Genomic DNA, 20641 nt, shown 5'->3' with positions numbered 1-20641 from the left:
CGGATAGAGCAATCTTGGATGTAGGTCTTTGGATTTCATGACTTGGAATACTTCTTTCCAGCCCCTTCTTGCCTGCAAGGTCTATTTTGAGAAATTAGCTGACAGTCTGATGGGAACTCCTTTGTAGGTGACTGTCCCTTTATGTCTTGCTGCTTCTAGGATTCTCTCCTTCATTTTAATTTTGGCTAATGTAATTACAATGTGTGTTGGAACAGTGTTTCTCCTTGGGTCCACCTTCTTTGGGACTCTGAGCTTCCTGAACTTTCTGCAAGTCTATTTCCTTTGCCAGATTGGGGAAGTTCTCCTTTATTATTTGATTAAATAACTTTTCCACTTGTCCTTCCTCTTCCCCTTCTGGTACCACTATAATTCAGATGCTGAAATGTTTAAAGATGTCCTGGAGGTTCCCAAGCCTCTCCTCATTTTTTTGAATTCTTGTTCCTTCATTCTTTTTTGTTTGGTTGTTGCTTTCTTCCTTCTAGTCCATTCCATTCATTTGAGTCCCAGTTTTCTTCCCATCACTATTGGTTCCCTGTGCATTTTCCTTCATTTCACTTAGTGTGGCCTTCAGTTTTTCATCTAATTTGTGATCAAAATCAACCAGTTCTGTGAGCATCCTGATCACTAGTGCTTTAAACTGTGCATGTGATAGGTTGGCTATCTCTTGGTTGCTTAAAAGTATTGGCTCTGGGGCTTTGATTTGTTCTTCTGTTTGAGCCACAATTTTTTGGTCTGGTCATGCCTGTTACATATGAGGGGCAGAGCCTTAGGTGTTCACCAGGAGGGGCAACCCAGTAGTTGGGTTGTGATGCTGTATGTGGGGGCAGGGTAAGAGAGGGAACAATGGTGCTTGCTCTGCTCTCTCTCAAATTTTAGTCCCCTCTGCCGCTTCCCACAAGCAAATTGGGCCCTTCTGGTTCTGGTTCCCGGGTGGGTGGGCTTGTGTACATTCTAGGTCCCAGTGGGTCTCTCCAGTGAATTCTCTTGTGAGACTGGGAGTCTTTCCTGGCACCTTTTCAATCGGTGCTTTTAGGCTTTATTTTTGTCATTGGGGTCCTTGGTTGCATGGTCTGTCTCACTGCCCATTTTTATCATGTTTATCTGAGCGCAAATGTGTGATCACAATCAGCCAATTGCCTTGCGTGCCTCACTGAGTCCTCCCCATGCCCAGGGTCTGCTAGCCACTGTCTTTTCCTGCTGCTACCGTTCTCCACTGGCTGCCGACTCTGCCCCCTTACCTGTCTGGATGAATAGTTGTTGGACTTCCGTACAGTTCAATTTTCTGTCTGTTCTGGTTGTGTTTGATTTCTAAATCTTTGTTGTCTTTAATTTTGGTTGTGTGAGGAGGCACAGTATTTCCACCTATGTCTCCATCTTGGTTGGAAGTCCCAAGTAGTATGTAAATTAATAGCCATACTTCTTGGCTTGTGACTTCATTAGGGAGCTGCTGTTAATGCACTGCTGTGTTTTATTATCAAACAAAATTTATAGGTACAGTCCTGTTCCACAGAGTGAAACAAACAAGGATTTCTCACACACTCTTCCAGATGGAGTAGAAGACTAAGTCTACATATAAACTTCTAAGAAATCACCTTTGGCATCTTATATGAAGCCCCATTTCCTTGGCTTCTAGAAGTGATTTTGTTAAAAACAATCCCAGATGAAAATAAAAAGGAATCATTGGTATTTTCCCAATACGTTCAGTTATTTAATACTATCTTAGCAGGAGAGTTTGTGGTGTTTTATGAGTTCTAGATGGCTCAGTTACCTGCAGAGTATACTCACTATCAATCATAGAAAGAATAATTAATGTATATGTTTTTGGTCCTTCTAGAAATATTATGAGGAATAATTTTAAAATCTTTCCATTTTAATATGATCACTAGAAAATTAATATATTCATAATATTTCTCCCAAATGACTTTAAGAAATGTAAACAGAGTAATATAGTATAGTGGACAAATGCAGAGCATTTTGGAATGTCTTCTGAACGTTCCTAATTTGGTGACTTTGCTATACAAGTCCTATCTCCCTAGTCATGAATCAGACATTTGCTTTGCCTGCCCTTGTAGCATGTGACCTAGGCTTTACAAACCAGACACAGCCATGTCAGCCTTTGTTCAGCAGAGAAGCATGAAGACATCAAATTTTCAGGAACAGCAGTAACAGAAATTCTGGAACCCAGAGCCCAGCATTATGGTGTGAATTATGAAGTCCTTGCTTAGGGGCAGTAGCTACTGGGGTCTTTTTTGGAATAGTCATGTGGCAGGGGCTGGGTGTGATCTTGGCTATAACTTCCAAGCATGACATTCTGAGTCTCCCTGAGATTCTATGAACCAGTTAATTTCCTGAAATAAATTATTTTCCCCTGCAACTACCTAGAGAGAGTTCTGTTTTTTACAACTAAGATAAAAATATATCTTTATAACATTTAGCTACAGTAAAAATAAACATGTAATCCAGAGGAAAGAATGGCACATTCTACAACAGCGATGAACCATGAAAACTTATGCTATGTGAAATAAACCAGTTACAGAGAGGCCAATACTATACAATTATACTTATGTGAGGTACCTAAAATGATCAAATTAGTGGACTCAAAGAATTGTCAGGGTTGGGGGGAGGGGCAAATGGGGAGTTACCAATGAAGGGGCAGTGGAGATGAATAAGCTCTACAGGTCTGCTCTATGATGTTGTACCTGCAGTCAATAATTACATACTGTACACTTAAAAGTTATTAAGAGGATAGATATCATGTTAAGTATTCTTTCCAAAATAAAATAAAATAAAATAAAATTAATTGACTCATACATTTCCTAAAGATATGTCTAATTTTAAAAACATATTGGAGAATTTAAAAATCTTGATAGCAACTTGAACATACCATCTTTATCAGCGGTATCTTGAGGCCTGGATTTCAATGTGAAGATCTTCCGTAGCTTACAGTTAGCTGAAACAACAATTCCGTCCAATGACTGGAAAACTGCTCCCTTAAATATTTCACTGGTAAATGCTACCATGTCAATGCATAGGTTGCACCACTAAAATAAAGACAAGGAAAAAATGAATGAGTATTTTCTATAATCACACAAAAGGACAAGCTGTCTGTGTGTGGAAAGTCCAGAGAGTTGAGTCAATTATCTGAATCAGCCAGTCCCATACAGATTTTCCCTTTTAGGCAAATATGTCTCATTTTGGTTTCAATTTTTTAAAGAACTGCCTTGATCCTTCCAAAGAAATCATCATAATCTAAAGCATACAGTGGTCATCTGACTACAGAGTTCCCATCATGAGACAAGGCTTTGACAACTTTGGGAAAAACTCTAGATCTGTAGGCACACTGCTAGTCGGAAGCTAACTGAAGGTGCATTAGACCCCTGAAATCTTGAAAATCAGAGGTAAGTAGCCAATTGTTCCTTCAAGGGGACTAATTTGATCCCAATTAGCCACTTACATTTGTTAAAAAAAAAGAATGGATGAAATTAGAAGCTGGATTTAAATTGTGGCCAGTGCTGTCTACTTATAATCAATTAATGGGTTGCATAGAAGTAGATTTTTCTAAAGAATTTGTGATTATGCCTGATATTTGCCAATTTTTAAAGTACCCTTTCAGGGACTAATTTCCGACCATTAAACAATCAGATCCCTCAATACTTTATCAAATAAATTCTTTTAATGGTCTGAGTTAAAGGAAAGGAGAAAAGAATCATTTAGTAATAAATTAAAACATATTTAAGACTGCAGAAAAAAGCAGGAAAATAATTTTTGAAATTAAAAGAAAAATAGTATTTAAAATTGTGCTTTTAAAAAAATACCAGCCTCTTCCATTATTTGTTTAGAAGCACAATTTACACAGGTCCATTTTATTAATCCATGACATTGAAAGCTATATTCATTAATAAAGAAAATAAAATGTCATTTTTAAAGTCAACTCTATTTAGAAATCATTTTAATATGGAGGAAAAGCTTAAGTTGTTTCCACAGCAGAAAAGTAAGAAATTGCAGTACATTATTGATTAAGTACATGAAGATTATTTTCTTTGTAGATATCTCAACAGAACAATTATATTCCCAGGCCATGGAGATGCTCTGGGCTTTTTGGGAAAAGGTGTCTGGAGTAATAAAAGGTAGGAAGTAGGACTGAGTGTGATATAATAATGAGACTGGCTTGACCAGTAAGATGGTGAGCTCTGTGGAGGTGTAGGAAGTAACATGGGATGGGCCAGTAAGGCCTGGTTCTGGAGGAGATGGGAGATGGGGAAGAGAACCTTGGGCTCCAGAAGGTAAAGTGGAACTGTGGTTCTTAAAGGAGAATGTAACAAAATAAGTATATTGGGAAATTTGGACTAATCCTGATACAGAACTGTTTTGGGATGGTAGAGGGGGTCTGTGAGGGAAGGGTGAGGTGCAGTGGAGAGAGACTGAGGTACAGAAAGACTAGTCTCTCGTCAGTCATTTAAGCATAAAGTGAGGAGGGTCTGTCTGGTTAGAAGGCCAGCATAGCAAGTGGAGTGTAAGGTACAAATCCTCTAGGCATGGCATAGGGCAAAACACCATAATTTGGTAAAATCCAGGTTATAAGGAATGGAGGTCTTGGGGTTTCCAGCTATACAATAATAATTATTAACATTATCACTACAATAGGAAATTACTATTGTTATAAATGTTGTTCTTATTCCTAAAAGACTTAATTAACATTATGCCCCAATTCCAATCACTCAGTAATTGCATTCATCCACCACAGGTGCTAAGTAAGCATTTATCAGGTGTTAGACACTGGTCTTGGCTCCAGGAATACAGCAAGGAGTAAGGCAGTCCTTCTAGTCTGGGGAGGGAGGCAGACATTTGGAATCTATTACATATAGTTAGTATGGAGAGGGCTCAAGCTAAGAGGGTGGAGAGATTCAGAGAAGCTTTCTTTGAAAAAAAATTTAAAAATTATATCATGATATTATATGCCTATATAAGCATACAATTTTATACAAGGATTTTATACAAAATGAAGTCCTGGTCATCTCTACATTCCTCTAATCAATTGTTAACTCTTAACTTCTTCTCTCTATATTTTTAAGTAATACTTCTTCATTTGTCAATTTTAAACATCTACTGACTTCCTATTATGGTAGATAAGACTTAACTTATTACTTACACATACTACTTCCCCAACTTCATCCCCCTAAAAAATATCTCATTCTTTCTTTTTTCCTCAAAAAATCCACTTTATGACTCTGACTGCTGTGGCTCAGTTGGTTGGGCATCATCTTGCAAAGCAAAAAGTCACCGGTTTGATTCTTGGTCAGGTCACAGAGTTTGGTCAGGTGTGGGAGTGTACAGAGACAGCCGATGGATGTTTCTCTCTCATATCAATGTTTGGCTCCCTGTCTTTCTCCCTCCCTTACCCTCTCTCTAAAAATAAAATATATAGTTTTAAAAAACCAATTTTCCGTGTTTTCCTTGTGACTATGTAAATATTACATACAACCAAGCCAAGTGATGCTCTGTGATTACCTTTCTTTCCTGATACATTTTTTTTGCATTTCCAGTTAATAACTGTTATTTTAATTATTTGCTTTATTTTCTTTGAATCTAAGTCTTCCTACATCTAGGAAATGCTTGTAGGTAACTTTTGGGTTTGGTTGTGAACAATGATTGTCATGCAGACACGCTAGGATTTTTTTTTCCTCAGGGCCCTTCCCCTTTATACCCTGCTTTGATGAACTCTCCAGTTGGCTGCACCTGAACACCCCCACCAGCTCTGATGGGGAATTGGTGTCCACCTTCTTGTGAGTCCAATAAAACCAGGCCTTTATCTGATACACACTCTTCTTACCCATCACAGTATTGCTGCTTTTATTCCCTCTACCTGGACTCATGGTTTGTAAAAATTACTCAACCAATAATGGTATGCATATGTGTGTCTGTGCTCGTTTGTTAATATATGAAGACATGCATGATTACATACATGCCTATACACACTTTCAATCTTTTATTTTATGAAAGTCACTCAACAAGCTCCATAAATGTGTGAGAAATAATCCATATTTAGTGAATCTATTTCTTAGAAGTACAGATTGGAGTAGTTCCTGAAAAAGTGGGAATAACTTTCACAGATCTCCCTTGGCTAGAAGGAGGAAACAAAAATTATTTTTTCATTTAGTTGATATTTATAAAGGTTCTACATTTCATAAGCTCCAACAAATAATTCATTATTTATACAAATGTTGTGATATATTTTCTGAAGTTTTGTAAAGAGTATAAACTTTCTACTATCAACAGGTGGGTTATCAGAATTACAGTTAATCTTTTTTTAAAATTTTTATTTTTTTAAAATTTTTATTTAATTATTTTTCAAGTACATTTTTTTGTCTATTTCTCCCATCCCAGCCCCCCCACCCCGCCCCGTCTCCCCACCTCCCTCCCATTTCCCCCTCCCAGTCCTCATCCCTGTGTCTTTCATACTTGTTCCTCAAAATCCCTCCCCATTTTTCCCCTTAAATTCCCTTCCCTCTCCCCTCTGGTCACTGCCCACTTGTTCTCTATTTCAGTGTCTTTGTTTTTATTCTGTTTGCTTGTTTGTTTTATTGTTTAGCTTCCTGTCAAAGGTGAGATCATATGGTATTTGTCCTTCAATGCCTGGCCTATTTCACTCAGCATAATGCTTTCCAGTTCCATCCATGTTGTTGCAAAGGGTAGTAGCTCCTTCTTTCTCTCTGCTGCATAGAATTCCATTGTGTATATGTACCACAATTTTTTGATCCATTCATTTACTGATGGGCACCTAGGTTGCTTCCAACTCTTGGCTATTGTAAATTGTGCTGCTATGATGAACATTGTGGTGCATAGGTTCTTTGAAATTGATGTTTTAGGATTCTTGGGATATAATCCTAGCAGTGGAATTGCTGGGTCAAAAGGCAGGTCGATTTTTATTTTTCTGAGAAAATTCCTTGCTGTTTTCCATAATGGTTGTACATTTCCCAAAGATACAGCCTGCAATCCCACCAACAGTGAACTAAGGTCCCCTTTTCCCACACCCTCTCCAACGTTTGTTGTTTGTTGCTTTGTTTATTATAGCCATTCTGACTGGTATAAAGTGGTATCTCATTGTGGTTTTAATTTGCATCTCTCTGATAGCTAATGATATTGAGCATCTCTTCATATGTCTCTGGATATTCTGTATGACCTCTTTGGAGAAGTGTCTGTTCAAGTCCTTTTCCCATTTTTTAATTGGGTTAGATGTCTTCCTAGAGTGGAGTCGTGTAAGTTCTTTGTATATTTTGGAGATTAAACCTTTGTCTGAGGTATCATTGGCAAATATGTTTTCCCATACAGTTGGTTGTCTTTTTAATTTAATACCGTTTTCTTTAGCCATGCAGAAGCTTTTTATTTTGATGAGATCCCATTTGTTTATTCTTTCCTTTATATTCCTTGCTCTAGGGGACATATCGGTAAAAATGTTGCTGCGTGGAATATCTGAGATTTTCTTGCCAATGTTCTCCTCTAGGACTTTAATGGTGTCATGGCTTATATTTAAGTCTTTTATTCATCATCAGATACAGTTCATCTTTATAAAATATTATTTTCATTATTCTTGGTGATATCATCCATTCTTAAATATACCCTTTTTTGGACATTTTTCTTGCTCTGTAATCACTTTATTGTTACATGCAACTCAAGTACAGCATGGAAAAACTCTTAGTGTAAAATATTTATAATTATTGGTCCTTAAGAAGTTTGCAACAGAAAGATAGCAATGTGATAGAGAAAAGGTGGTTCTGTTTAGTTTGTTGCTTGGATTAATGAGAGGTTATATTACTTACTTCCAGGATGTAATTTTGCATGAAAAAATTGACTGGCACAGGGTAAATGAATTATTGAAAGCATAAATTTCTAGTTCATACTGACTCATATTTTGGTAATGTGGCTTTGTTATACCAATGAAAGGACAGCATATTCTGTGAACACACACACACACATGCTTGCACTCATACACTCACACACACACTCAGATGAACGTTCTTCGTTGTCCCAGCACTCTTTTCCGTTCCCAAGCCATGACTGTATGAAAGCTCTGAGTTCATTCTGCTGGTATAGAAAGAGCTCGAGTCATAACAGTGCACAACTCCCACCATCACTGATGTTCTTAAGAGAAAACAATAAACAAGAAACTACAATTTCATAACTTAGCAATCCTACAGTACATCTCCTTTACAGAATTTTAGAACCTCTCAGTTTAGTGCTCCTACAATGATAACAAAGAACAGTGTTTTATAAAACTTATTGTGCCTTTCAAAAGAATTTTTCATATATTAGTTTTAATTTCTCAAAAGAAAATATGCTTACAATGACCTTATTCATCTCTATCACCACCATACTGTATTTATTAAATGGTGTAAGCAGAGATTGAAATAGTAATTTTGTATCTACATGGTCAGAAGCAATTACCTATTACTACTGTTAAAAACAATTCCCCCAGGAAAAGCAAATCATGACAAGTCCTTACATGGAGAGAAGGGAGCTGAGGAGGGGAGGCTGGGACAGCCTAGGTGCAACTCTTGGCTGAAACAAAGGAAGGCAAGTTCCTTGTGGAAATATTGTCAGGATGCTTGTGCAGCAATTGAACCCTACCTCCTAATTCCCACTGACTTTAAATAAGCCACCTCTTCCAGAAACAGCAGCCCCATCTTTCTCTTGCTAATCCTCAGCTCACCCTTTCACTGTACCCTCTGAAATCCTTTACTACTGGAAAATACTTCTATCCTCTTTATTTTTCTAAGGGTCCTACACACCTTACCTGAACCGACACTTGACTTTTCCTTGAGATATTACTTCCTCTTCAACTCTGGAATTGAAGTTTACTTAGGGAGTTCACACCTGCTTCTACATCCTCCTATTCTGAGGCCATGGGGCCGAGTGGCATTGAGGGAAGTTGTGCCCTAATGCTCTTTGAAGCTTGAGGCACTGCACTGGCAAGCCCTTCTATCATTTTAGCTACATCAATCTTCCAGCCACTCTCTGGTCACTACTTTGACTGCTTCAGACACCCCCTCACCAGCCTGTATACACATTCCTGAAACCCACTGGGACCAGGTTCATCTTATCTTCCAACCTAGTGTTCAACACCCCAGCAGTCCCTTAACCTCCTTTCCTCCAAAAGCCTTCCTCTCTTCTTCACTTTGTAATCCTCTCACATGGCCACATCCTGAGATTTAGGAAATACTTAACTTTTAAATTTTGAAAATAGAAGTAATTTTCTATTATCTAATCACAATATTCTATTCTTTAATCTGTCTGGCAATTCCCTCCAGTTAAACCCTAATGGCAACTACTTTTAAATATATTCCTCCTAGGAATGTAAGTGTTTGAGCTCTGGAGACTCACTGTCTGGGTTTGGATTCCAGTACCACCACTAATTAGTTATGTAATCTTTATAGTTACTTAAGCTTTATGTACCTTTCTTCATTTGTGAAATGGTGATAATAAAGGTATATCTCTCATAGAATTGCTAGGATTAATGTTTAAATACATATAAACACAATAATGCCTAGCATATCATAGTGCTCACTATTAGTTAATCATAATCTTTTATACTTTCATGCCATTAAATGCAGTCTTTAAGGGTAGAGTACTATGAATTTTGACCACTTAGTACACCTGCATTCCACACCCCATCAAGATATAGGACATTTCAATCATCCCAGACAGATCTTTTATGCAGCTTCCCAATCAGTCTCGGCATTCATCCCTCTCAAGGGCAACCACTAATTTCTTTTACCTCGGATTAGTTTTGTCTGTTCTCTTATTTTATTTAAACAGAGTCACAGAGTAAATGGTTTCTTTCACGTAACATACTTGAAGTTCATCACTGTCATTGCATATATTGACAGTTCATTCTTGTTTTGCTGAGTAGTGGTCACTCTGTAAATATACCATACTTTGATTGTTCATTGTGCTATTTTTAGACATTTGGGTTATTTAAGATTTTGGCCTTTATGAATAAAGCTGTTTTGAGATTCCCACACTAGTCCTCTTGTGTGTGCATACTTTCATTTCCTTGGATATAAACTGAGTAGTAGAATTGCTGAATCAATGTTTAACTTTATCAGAAACTTCCAAAGGTATTTCCAAAGTAGTTGTACCACTTTCTGTTTCCACTGAAAATATATGATAATTTTCTTACCTCTCATTAACATTCAGTATTTCCTGTCTCTTATTTTAGACATTCTAGTGGGTGAAGTAGTGGTACTATTTTTAATTTGAATTTCACTGACTGATGGTGTAGAGCTCTTTTTTATAAGATTATTTAACTAATGTACAATCTTTGTGAAGTGCTTTGTTTAATTGTTTTTGCCTTTTAAAAGAAGTTATGTCTTTTTATTATACAGCTGTGGGGTATATTCTGATACAACCTTTTGTCAGATACATGTATTAGAAATATTTTCCCCCAGTCTGTGACTTGCTTATTCATTTTTTTGTTGATAGCAGTTTAAAATTTTTTTGAAACCCATTTTACAATTTTTCATTAGGGTTGATGCTTTTTATCAGGTTCTTAAGATATCTCCTAAAGTAGCTTTATATTTTTACTATTTACATTTACATCTATGCTTCATCTTACATTAATTTTTATGAATGGTGCAAAGTTGGAGTTAAGGTTCTTTCACTTTCTTCTACATAATTACTCAGAAGTTCTAGTTCTTCGGAGTAGAGACCTCAGAAACAAACCCACACCTATATATATGGTCAATTAATATATGGCAAAGGAGGCAAGAATATATAATGGTATAAAGACAGTCTATTCAATAAAGGGTATTGGTAATATTGGATACATGCAAAAAATGAAACTAGACCACCTAATTATACCATATATAAGCATAAACTCAAAATGGGTAAAAGGCTTAAATGTAAGACTTGAAACCATAAAACTGCTAGTAGAAAACATCAGCAGTAAACTCTCTGACATTTCTCTCAGTAATATTTTTTTCTGATATATCTCATTGGGCAAGGGAAACAAAAGAAAATATAAATAAATGGGACTACATCAAACTACGAAGTTTTTACACAGCAAAGGAAACCATTAGCAAAATGAAAAGACAGCCTACTAAGTGGGAGAAGATACTTGCTACTGATACATTTGGTAACAGTTCAATATCCAAAATTTATAAAGAAATCATACAACTGAACACCAAAAAACCAAACAATCCAATTAAAAAATGAGCAGAGGACCTGAATAGATACTTCTCCAAAGAGTACATAAAGACAGCCAATAGACAGATGAAAAGATATTCAATGTCATTAATCATCAGAGAAATACAAATTAAAACCAATGAGTTATCACCTCACACCTGTTAGAATGACTATCATCAATAAATCAACAAGTGTTGCAGAGGGTATGGAGAAAAGGGAACCCTCAAGCTCTGTTGGTGGGAATGCAAATAGGTGCAGCCCACTGTGTAAAACAGTATGAAAATTCCTCGAGAAACTAAAAATAGAACTGCCTTATGACCTAGCAATTACACTTTTGGGTACACATTAAAAAAAACCCCAAATGCTAATTCAAATACACATACACATACACACCCCACTCAATTCATTGCAGCATTAATTACAATAGCCAAAATATGGAAGCAAACTCAAGTGTCCAACAACAGATGAGGGGCTAAGAACATGGTACATATAAACTATATTACTCAGCCATAAAAAATGATACTATTTGCAACAGCGTGGATGGAATTAGAGGGTATTATGCTAAGTGAAGTAAGTCAGGCAGAGAAAGAGAAATGCCATGCAATTTCACTTGTATTTGAAATCTAAAAGAATAAAATAAATGAACAAACAAAAGAAAAATAGATTCATAGATTTAAAGAACTATTGGTTGTCAGAGGGAAGGGTAATTAAAAGGTTGGGTTAAAAACTTGAAGGAAATAAGAAGTAAAAATTGGTAGTTACAAAATAGTCAAAAGGATGTAAAGTATAGCATAAAAAATGTAATCAATAATATTGTAATAACTATGTATGGTTCCAGATGGGTACTATAATTATTGAGTAGATCACTTCATAAATTATATAATTGTCTAACCACTATTCTGTATGCCTGAAACTAACATAAAATAATATTGAATGTCAACTGTTGTGGGGGTGACTTCTTCGCGAGTCCCCCCCCCGAGTGCCACAGGTGAGCATGAATATGACAGAGATATGCTGTGATCTGCTTGGGGAGGAGAGGTGGCCAGTTTCTCTGGAGAGACAAAGGCCCGCAGCGGCCAGTTTCTCTGAGGGAAAAAAGGCACCAAGCAAGCCCCCTCCTCCATAGCCTTTTATTGGGTTGTGATACACAGGAATACAGGGCAGCAAGGATTAAACAGTAGATAACATTACGAAGATATCTGAGGGCTTCAGAGTCTGAGTCAATGTCTGTTAGGATGAGAATTGCAGAAACTTTGGGAGACATACTCATTTCCTCTTGGACCCTTATCATATAAATGAAAGCACTCTTAGCAGAGCAGATTTCACAGGTTTATCAAGAAGTCTTTGTGGTGCCAAATTTTTCCCCAGGACATACTCTAGCAAGGCAAGGAGCTGCAACCTCTCCCCATCAGGTATTCAGGCTTCAGGGGATTAGAGCCAGGAAGGGCTTCTCCCAGAGAACATGGGGACTATGGCTATGTCAAAGCCGGGGGAGGGGGGGGCGAGGCACGGGGGTCGGGGGGAGTCCATTGCTCTTTGTTGCAGCCCCCAGGAGTCCTTCCATGAAGGCCTCCGGAGTGATCAAGTCTGGCTTAGGTTGCCCCCCGCTGTGAGGGGTCTTACCTGTTATTGACTTCCAACAAGCTCTGGGGGGCAGGGAGAGGAACTGAGGCAGCATTTGTTACCAGAGACAGGCTTTGTCTCCTGCGGCTGGAATTCCAAAGGTTGTCTCTTGCCCTTAGTCACAAGGGGTAGAGATACAATTCCTAAAATCAGGCAGAGCGGTTTACAACAAATTGTAATTGAAAAATTAAACAAAAAGAAGTTCCAGTTCTTGGGGAAAAAAAGATGTTCCTATTCCTACCGAATCGTTCTGGTGCCTTGGTTGAAAAATCAACCAACTACATATATGTAGGTCTATTTCTAAATTTGTTATTGTTATATGCTGATAACACATTGCGCTGGTTACTATAGCTTTATACTAAGTCTTGAAATCACAAGATATAATTTTTACTTTTTGAAAATTTTTGGATGTTCTAGGTCTTTTGAATTTCTATATACATATTTTGGGACTGGGTTATTAATTTCTGCAAAAAGGCCTGCTGGGGTTCTAATTGGGATCAGATCAATTAGGTCAATTGAAGGAACATTGCCATCTCAGCAAACACATTCTTCTGAATCATAAACAATGTATCTTCAATTTTTCTCAACAATGTTTTATAGTTTTCAGGGTAAATGTTTAGCATATATTTTGTTAAATTTATTCCTGAGTATTTCATAATTTTGATGCTATTGTAAATATTTTTAAAACTTCGGATTTTTAATTATTTACTTTTATAAACAATTTATATAGAAACATAATTAATTTTGGTATACTGACATTTGTATTCTGTGACTCTACTAAATTCACTTACCTAATAGGTTTTGTTTAGTTTCTGTGGATTCCTTAAAATTTTCTACATAATTATGTTGTCTGTAAAGAAAGTTTTACTTCTTTTTCCAATCTGAGTTTTAAAAAATTTCTCTTTTATATCTTATTGCACTTGCTGAGACCTCCAATACGATGTTGACTAGAAGTGGTCAGTGTGGGTATCCTTGCCTTGTTTTCGGGTTGGGAATAAGTTGTCAGTATTTCACCATTAAGTATAACTTTGGTTGTAGGTTTTTTTTTATAGAGGCCCTTTATTAGGTTGAAGAAATGTGCCTCCTTACATAATATTCCATTCCTGTAGTTTGCTCTGTCTGGTATTAACATATCCACTCTAGTATTTTTATGATTAGTGTTTGCATGGTAAATCTTTTTACATTTATTTATTTATTTATTTATTTATTTTTTAACTTTTTTATTGATTATGCCATTACATTTGCTCTATTCCCCCCCTCCATTCCCCTCCACCCTGCATACCCCTCCCCCACCATTTCCCCCTTTAGTTCATGAACACGTGTCTCAAATTTTTTAGATTCTGTATTTCCCCTGCTATTCTTACCCTCCCCCCTATGTATTTTCTACCTACCGTCTATGCTACTTATTTTCTGTACCTTCTCCCCCCTTCCCCTCCTCCCACTCCCCTGTTGCTAACCCTCCATGAGATCTTCATTTCTATGGTTCTGCTCCTGATCTAGCTGTCCTCTTAGTTTGCTTTTGTTTTAGATGTGGTTCTTAATAACTGTGAGTTTGCTGTCCTTTCACCGTTCATCTTTTTTATCTTCTTTTTCTTAGGTAAGTCCCTTTAACATTTCATATAATAGGGGCTTGGTGATGATGAACTCCTTGAATTTGGTCTTATCTGAGAAGCACTTTATCTGTCCTTCCATTCTAAATGAAAACTTTGCTGGGTAGAGCAATCTTGGTTGTAGATCTTTGGTTTTCATGACTTGGAATACCTTTTTCCAGCCCCTTCTTGCCTGTAAGGTCTCTTTTGAGAAATCAGCTGACAGTCTGATGGGAACTCCTTTGTAGGTGACTGTCCCCTTAGCTCTTGCTGCTTCTAGGATTCTCTGCTTCATTTTAATCTTGGCTAATGTAATGATGATGTGCCTTGGTGTGTCCCTTCTTGGGTCCAACTTTTTGGGACTCTCTGAGCTTCCTGGATTTCTTGGAAGTCTATTTCCTTTGCCAAATTGGGGAAATTCTCCTTTATTATTTGTTCAAATAAGTTTTCCACTGGTGGCTGTGCCTTTCCCCCTTCTGGTACCCCTATAATTCGGATGTTGGAACATTTAAAGATGTCCTGGAGGTTCCTAAGCTTCTCTTCATTTTTCTGAATTCTTATTCCTTCATTCTTTTCTGTTTGATCATTTTTTTCTTCCTTCTGGTCCACTCCCTTGGTTTGAGTCCCAATTTTCTTTCCATTACTATTGGTTTCCTGTGTATTTCCCTTCATTTCAATTAGTTTAGCTTCCATATGTTTCTCTAATTTGTGACTAAAATCAACCAGTTCTGTAAGGATCCTGATAACCAGTGTTTTGAACTGTGCATCTGAAAGACTGGCTATTTCTTCATCGCTTAGATCTATCGGTTCTGGGGCTCTGAGTTGTCCTAGAGCCATTTTTGGTCTATTCGTGCTGTTAAGTAAGCAGAGCGAAGCCTTAGTTGTTTACCAGGAGGGGGAGACCCAGGTCGCTGGTTTGTGACGCTGTGTGTGGGGGCGTGGTCAGAGAGGGAGCAATGGCGGTCCTCTCCGCTAGCCCAGTCCGTCCAGTCACACCACACGCCTCGGGCTTGTTTATCCGATTGGAATTGTGCAAGGCTGCTGCCCCGTGCAGGCTTCCCTTCTCACTGGTTTCTCCGCAGGTAAATGCGCCTCTTCCCTGTGCGCTCCCATAGCTAGCTCGCTCTAGATCAGCGCTTTTGGCTGCTTGCGCGCTCGCTCACCGCGCACCACCCAGGAATTTTTCCTTGCTAACCTGTTCTGCTGCTGGCTTCGCTCCTCATTCCGGTCCAGCTGAGTATCTAGTTGTCCTTTGGACTCCGTATTGTCGATTTTCCGTGTGGCTTGGTTGTGACTGCTGTTAAAAATAGTTGTTCTTAGATTTGGTTGTGCACAGAGGCAAGGTGGTTCCTCCACCTACGTCTCCATCTTGGCGGAAGTCCAATCTTTTTACATTTAAAAAGTTTTAATCTACCCATGTCTTTAGATTTGATGTACACTTCTTGCAAACAATATACACTTTTTTCTTGCTTTTCATTCAATTTAACAGTTTATTTTTTAGTTAAAGTGTTTATTTAGTCCATTTGCACTTACTGTAGTTAGTTTGATGTGTTTAAGGTAACCATTTTGCTATTTGCTTTCAGTTTGTCCCATCGGTTCTTTCTTTCTTTTTTCCTATAATTTTTGAATTAAATATATTTTTAGTGTCCTATTAATTTCCTCAGCTGGCTGAATAGTTACATTTCTTTATTTTTTCCCCCAATGGTTGCACTAGAGTTTGCAATGTGAATCTTCAACTTACCACAATCTAACTTTGATAGACTATCTCATGGATAAGAACCTAATAGTATTCTACTACCATCTCCACCATTCTTTTTAAAAATATATCTCTTATTTCTTTATTTTATTATTTTTATTTTTTAGAGAAAGGGGAAGAGAAGGAGAAAGAGAGGGAGAGAAACATCAATGTGTGGTTGCCTCTCATGTGGCCCCCACTGGGGACCTGGCCCACAACCCAGGCATATGCCCTGACTGGGAATTGAACTGCAATGCTTTGGTTCACCGCCTGAGCTCAATCCACTGAGCTACACCAGCCAGGGCTCCACCATTCTTTATCATTATGGTAATATACTTTACATCTATAATGTTATTTTTATTTTCAACAATCAAATACTTTTAAGGAAATTATGATATGAATAACGAATCTTTTAGATTTACTTACATATCCACCTTTACTGGCACACTTTGTTCTCTCACTTAGATCTAAATTTCCATCTTGCACATATTTTTTTTTTCCAGCACACAGAACTTTAGTATTTTTTGTAGTTCAGGTTTGATAGCAACAAATTTTCTCAGCTTTTCAGTCTTAAAATGGTTTTATTTGCTCTATTTTTAAAATATTTTCATTAAAGAATTCCAGGTTGACAGATTTAGTTCCTTCTCCCTAGCACCATTCCATTGCTTTCTTTCATTACTTTCTTTCATTACTTCTGGTAGAAAGCTGTTGACATATTTTATCATCATTCTCTGATGCATAATGTGATTTTTCCTCTTGCTGAGACTTCCTCTTTATTGTTGTTTTTCAGCAATTTAGGTATGGCATGCCATGGCATATTTTGTGGGCATTTTTTCTTTTCAGTTATGGCTTATCATGGTGTGGTGTTTCAGTGATCCTCAGCTCATTGCTTGTTGTGCTTATTGGACATGTAGGTATATTTTTCAAATTTTGAAAAATTTAAACCATCACTTTTATAAATCTTCTTCAGCTCAATCTCTTTGTTCTCCTTCCAGTATTCCAATTACATATAAGTTAGACTAACTGATATTGTTTCACAAGCCATTCAGACTATACTATTTTTTTTCAGAATCTTTTCTCCCTCTCTGTGCTTCAGTTTGAATTGTTCCTATATTTCTGACTTCAATTTTAATGATATTTCTTAGTGTTTAATTTGGTGTTAAATCCACCCAATGACTCTTTCATCTCAATATTGTATTTATTCAGGTTTTTTTCCACAGTTTCCATTTCTCTATTGAGGTTCTCCATTTGTTTCTCCATTATGTTTACATATTTCCTTTAAATCCTCAAAATATATTTACAATAGTTGTTTTAAAGCCCTTGACTTTTCATTCTGTGATTTTTTTCCTTGTTATGGATCATGTTTCCCTTCTTTGCCTATCTAGTATTCTTAAAATTTTTTTTTTGCTTTTCAGTTCCATCCATGCTGTTGCAAAGAGTATGCTAAGTGAAATAAACCAGGTGGTAAAAGACAAATACCATAGGATCTCACCTCTAACAGGAATGTAATCAACAAAACAAACAAGCAAAATATAACCAAAGACTCTGTTACCTTTTCATTTGATGATACTCAATAAATAATCCAAACCACTGGCTCTATAAAAGAAATGCTTGATGGAAAAATTTTCTTTATCTTCATTTGAGGACATTTTTTCCATTGCTTGGTAGAGAGAGAGGAAGGGAGATAGAGATAGAGACTGAAACATTGATGTGAGAGAGAAACATTGATTGGTTGCCTTCTTGTATGCACCCCGACTGGAGTACATGCCCCAGCTAGAGACCAAACCCACAACCTAGGCATGTACCCTGATCAGGAATAAAACCTGTGACCTTTTGGTCTACTGGGCGATGCTCCAATCAACAGAGCTACACTGGCCAGGGTGAGGGAAAAATTTTAAAACATTATACCACACTTTCATTTTATAATAAGAGATATATTTCATTAGAATTGTAGTTCAAGAAAGTAGAACTTCTAAAGAACAATTTTATCTCTTTGAATGACAAACACTGGATATTTGAGTGATAAAGTTTACTGAAAGATTTTAGCATTGTAATTTATCATACTATTTTTATATCTCTTATAACTGATTCATTCTCAATGATATATCATATGTGAACTTCCTATTCAAAAGGAATGAAGTTTACTGAACATTAATACATACTTTGGTGGAAAGACATTGATGTTCATCAGATACTATTATCAACTAATTGAAATTATTTTAAAGAAAAAGTAAGATTGATTTCAGTGAATTAAGTGGCTATATCCATTGTTTAATGTGATGGTTATTAATTTTTGTAATTGTTCTTGCCATTGAAAACCTAAGTTAAAAGTAAAAATTGTTGGAATTTAAGTGGTAAAGTGAATCCTTCATAATTAAGAATGTGAAAAATAAAACTTTCTTATTGGCAAGGTTGAAAATTTGATGGTAATTGGAATAGTAAGTGGTCTATAAATATTCATATTGGTGTGGCTATAAGAATGTTAACTTTATTTCCTGCCTCTGGCTATGTAAAGGTTTTAACTAGAGAATCAAGGCAAAGTGAGCCATTTGGCAATTACCCTCTAAATCAGGGTTGCAAACTATATGCCTAAAGAGCCCAGGCGAATAACTTAAATAAGTGAAGCAGGAAGGATCTGAGTGTACCTGCACTTGTAACTTCTGACTTATAAATGGTAATTGAAATGCTTTTAAAACACTGTATTGCAAGGTTTACCACTAAAATATCTACAGTTACTAAAATGTAGAAAGAACTGAAGCATGTTTTGACAAAAAGCAGAGAATTATGGTCAACACTACTCCAACACCAGGGAGGACCCCAGGGATGGTATTTTGAATAGGTGAAGTGTTCTATATCACCTTTTGCTCTCTGTATAAATTTCCCCTAAACCATGACTCAACTTTAATTCAATAAAGGTTTCTTGGGAACAGATTCTATTACCAGTGGAAAGAAAAAGACCCTCTGCTGCCACGGCATTTCTTGGATTGGGAGAAAACTGAGGGAAAATGAGAGCAAGTTTTAGAACTGAACTTTGTTAAAAATCCTCACCCAAGAATATGTTTTTATTGATTTTATAGAGATAGTAAGGAAGAGAGAGAGAGAATGGCAGAGGGAGGGGGAGAGGAGGAGCAGGAAGAGGAGGAAAAGAAGAAGAGAGAAACATTGATGTGGGAGAGAAACATCAAGTAGTTGCCCTGTATGTGCCCTGACTGGGAATCAAACCTACAACCTTTTGGTGTACAGGGCAATGCGCCAACCAACCGACCAACCAACCAGGCCACTTGGCCAGGGAAGAACTAAATTTTTTTTAAGTTTTTATTTAATTATTTTGAGAAAGAGGGAAAGGAAAGGGAAAAAAAAGAACAAGAAATATAGATGTGAGAGAGAAACATCAACTCGTTGCCTCTCATATGCACTCTGACTGGGGACCCAACCTGTAACCTAGGTATGTGCCCTGACCAGAAGTCAAACCAGCAACCTTTCACTTTGCAGTACCATGCCTGATCAACTAGGCCATACTGGTCAGGGTGAACTGAATTTCTTAATATTGTTTGAATACTCTAGATATTTCTAGAATTACCAGACATTTAGAAAGCTTATGTAATTTGTCTATGATGAACTCATTATTTTATCTCCCATGTCAAGAGGCACATTAAAACTTGTCAATTTATTTTGATTGTTGTTTTTTAAGGATGGTATTTTTATTTTTTGCCACTTAATCATTTTTATTATCCAATTACAGCTGACATACAATATTATATTAGCTTCAGGTGCACACCATTATTAGACATTATAAAACTGAGTGATCATCCCGATAAATCTCATACCCATCTGACACCATACACAGTTATTAGAATATTATTGACTGTGTATCCTGTGCTGTACTTTACATCCCCATGACTATTTTGTAACAACTAACTTGTACTTCTTAATTCCTTCGCCTTTTTCACCCATCCCTCCCCCACGCCCCTGCCATCTGGCAACCATCAAAATGTTCTTAGTATTTATGAATCTGTTTCTGTACTGTTTATTTAGATTCAACTGTTTATAGATATGTATGTATTGCCACTTCATTGCTCATATTTTTAAAAAATATTTTATTTATTTATCTTTAGAGGGAAAGGGAAGGAGAGAGGGAGAGAAACATCAATGTATGGTTGCCTCTCGTGAGTACCCTGCTGGGAACTGGCCTGCAACCCAGGCATGTGCCCTGACTGGGAATTGAACTGCAATCATGTGGTTTGCAGGCCAACACTCAATTCACTGACCTACACCAGCCAGGGCTTCATTGTTCATATTTTTTATCTTAGTTTTTTCTTCTTCATCTTAAAGAATACCTTTTAATATTTTATATAATATTGGTTTGGCGATAGTGAACTCCTTTAGCTTTTTCTTGTTTGGAAAGCTCTTTATCTCTCCTTTAATTTTAAAATAGTTTTTCTGGGTGGAGTAATCCTGGTTTAGGTCCTTGCTTTTCATCAGTTTGAATATTTCTTCCATTCCCTTCTGGCCT

The 20641-nt window shown here is 36.9% G+C and overlaps 1 protein-coding gene across 5 annotated transcripts in view; it reads right to left on the bottom strand.

Moving 5' to 3' along the window:
* The window catches only part of CFAP20DC (CFAP20 domain containing), a 242894-nt gene that overhangs the window by 121303 nt on the left and 100950 nt on the right, over positions 1-20641 (bottom strand). For 4 of the 5 annotated variants that reach the window (XM_037137429.2, XM_037137431.2, XM_037137430.2 and 1 more), the window contains exon 6: positions 2885-3041. In XM_037137429.2, the coding sequence (XP_036993324.2) occupies positions 2885-3041 (157 nt within the window). Of the gene's footprint in view, positions 1-2884; positions 3042-12804; positions 12887-20641 lie in introns of those variants that run through there. The other variant, XM_053669563.1, reaches the window with a different exon arrangement.

Source organism: Artibeus jamaicensis, unplaced genomic scaffold (genome assembly GCF_021234435.1).
Source record: "Artibeus jamaicensis isolate MK-2021 breed Jamaican fruit bat unplaced genomic scaffold, CSHL_Jam_final contig_519, whole genome shotgun sequence".
Classification (NCBI taxonomy): domain Eukaryota; kingdom Metazoa; phylum Chordata; class Mammalia; order Chiroptera; family Phyllostomidae; genus Artibeus; species Artibeus jamaicensis.
The sequence above is the reverse complement of the archived record's forward strand: the minus strand, read 5'-3'. Positions and strand labels throughout refer to the sequence as shown.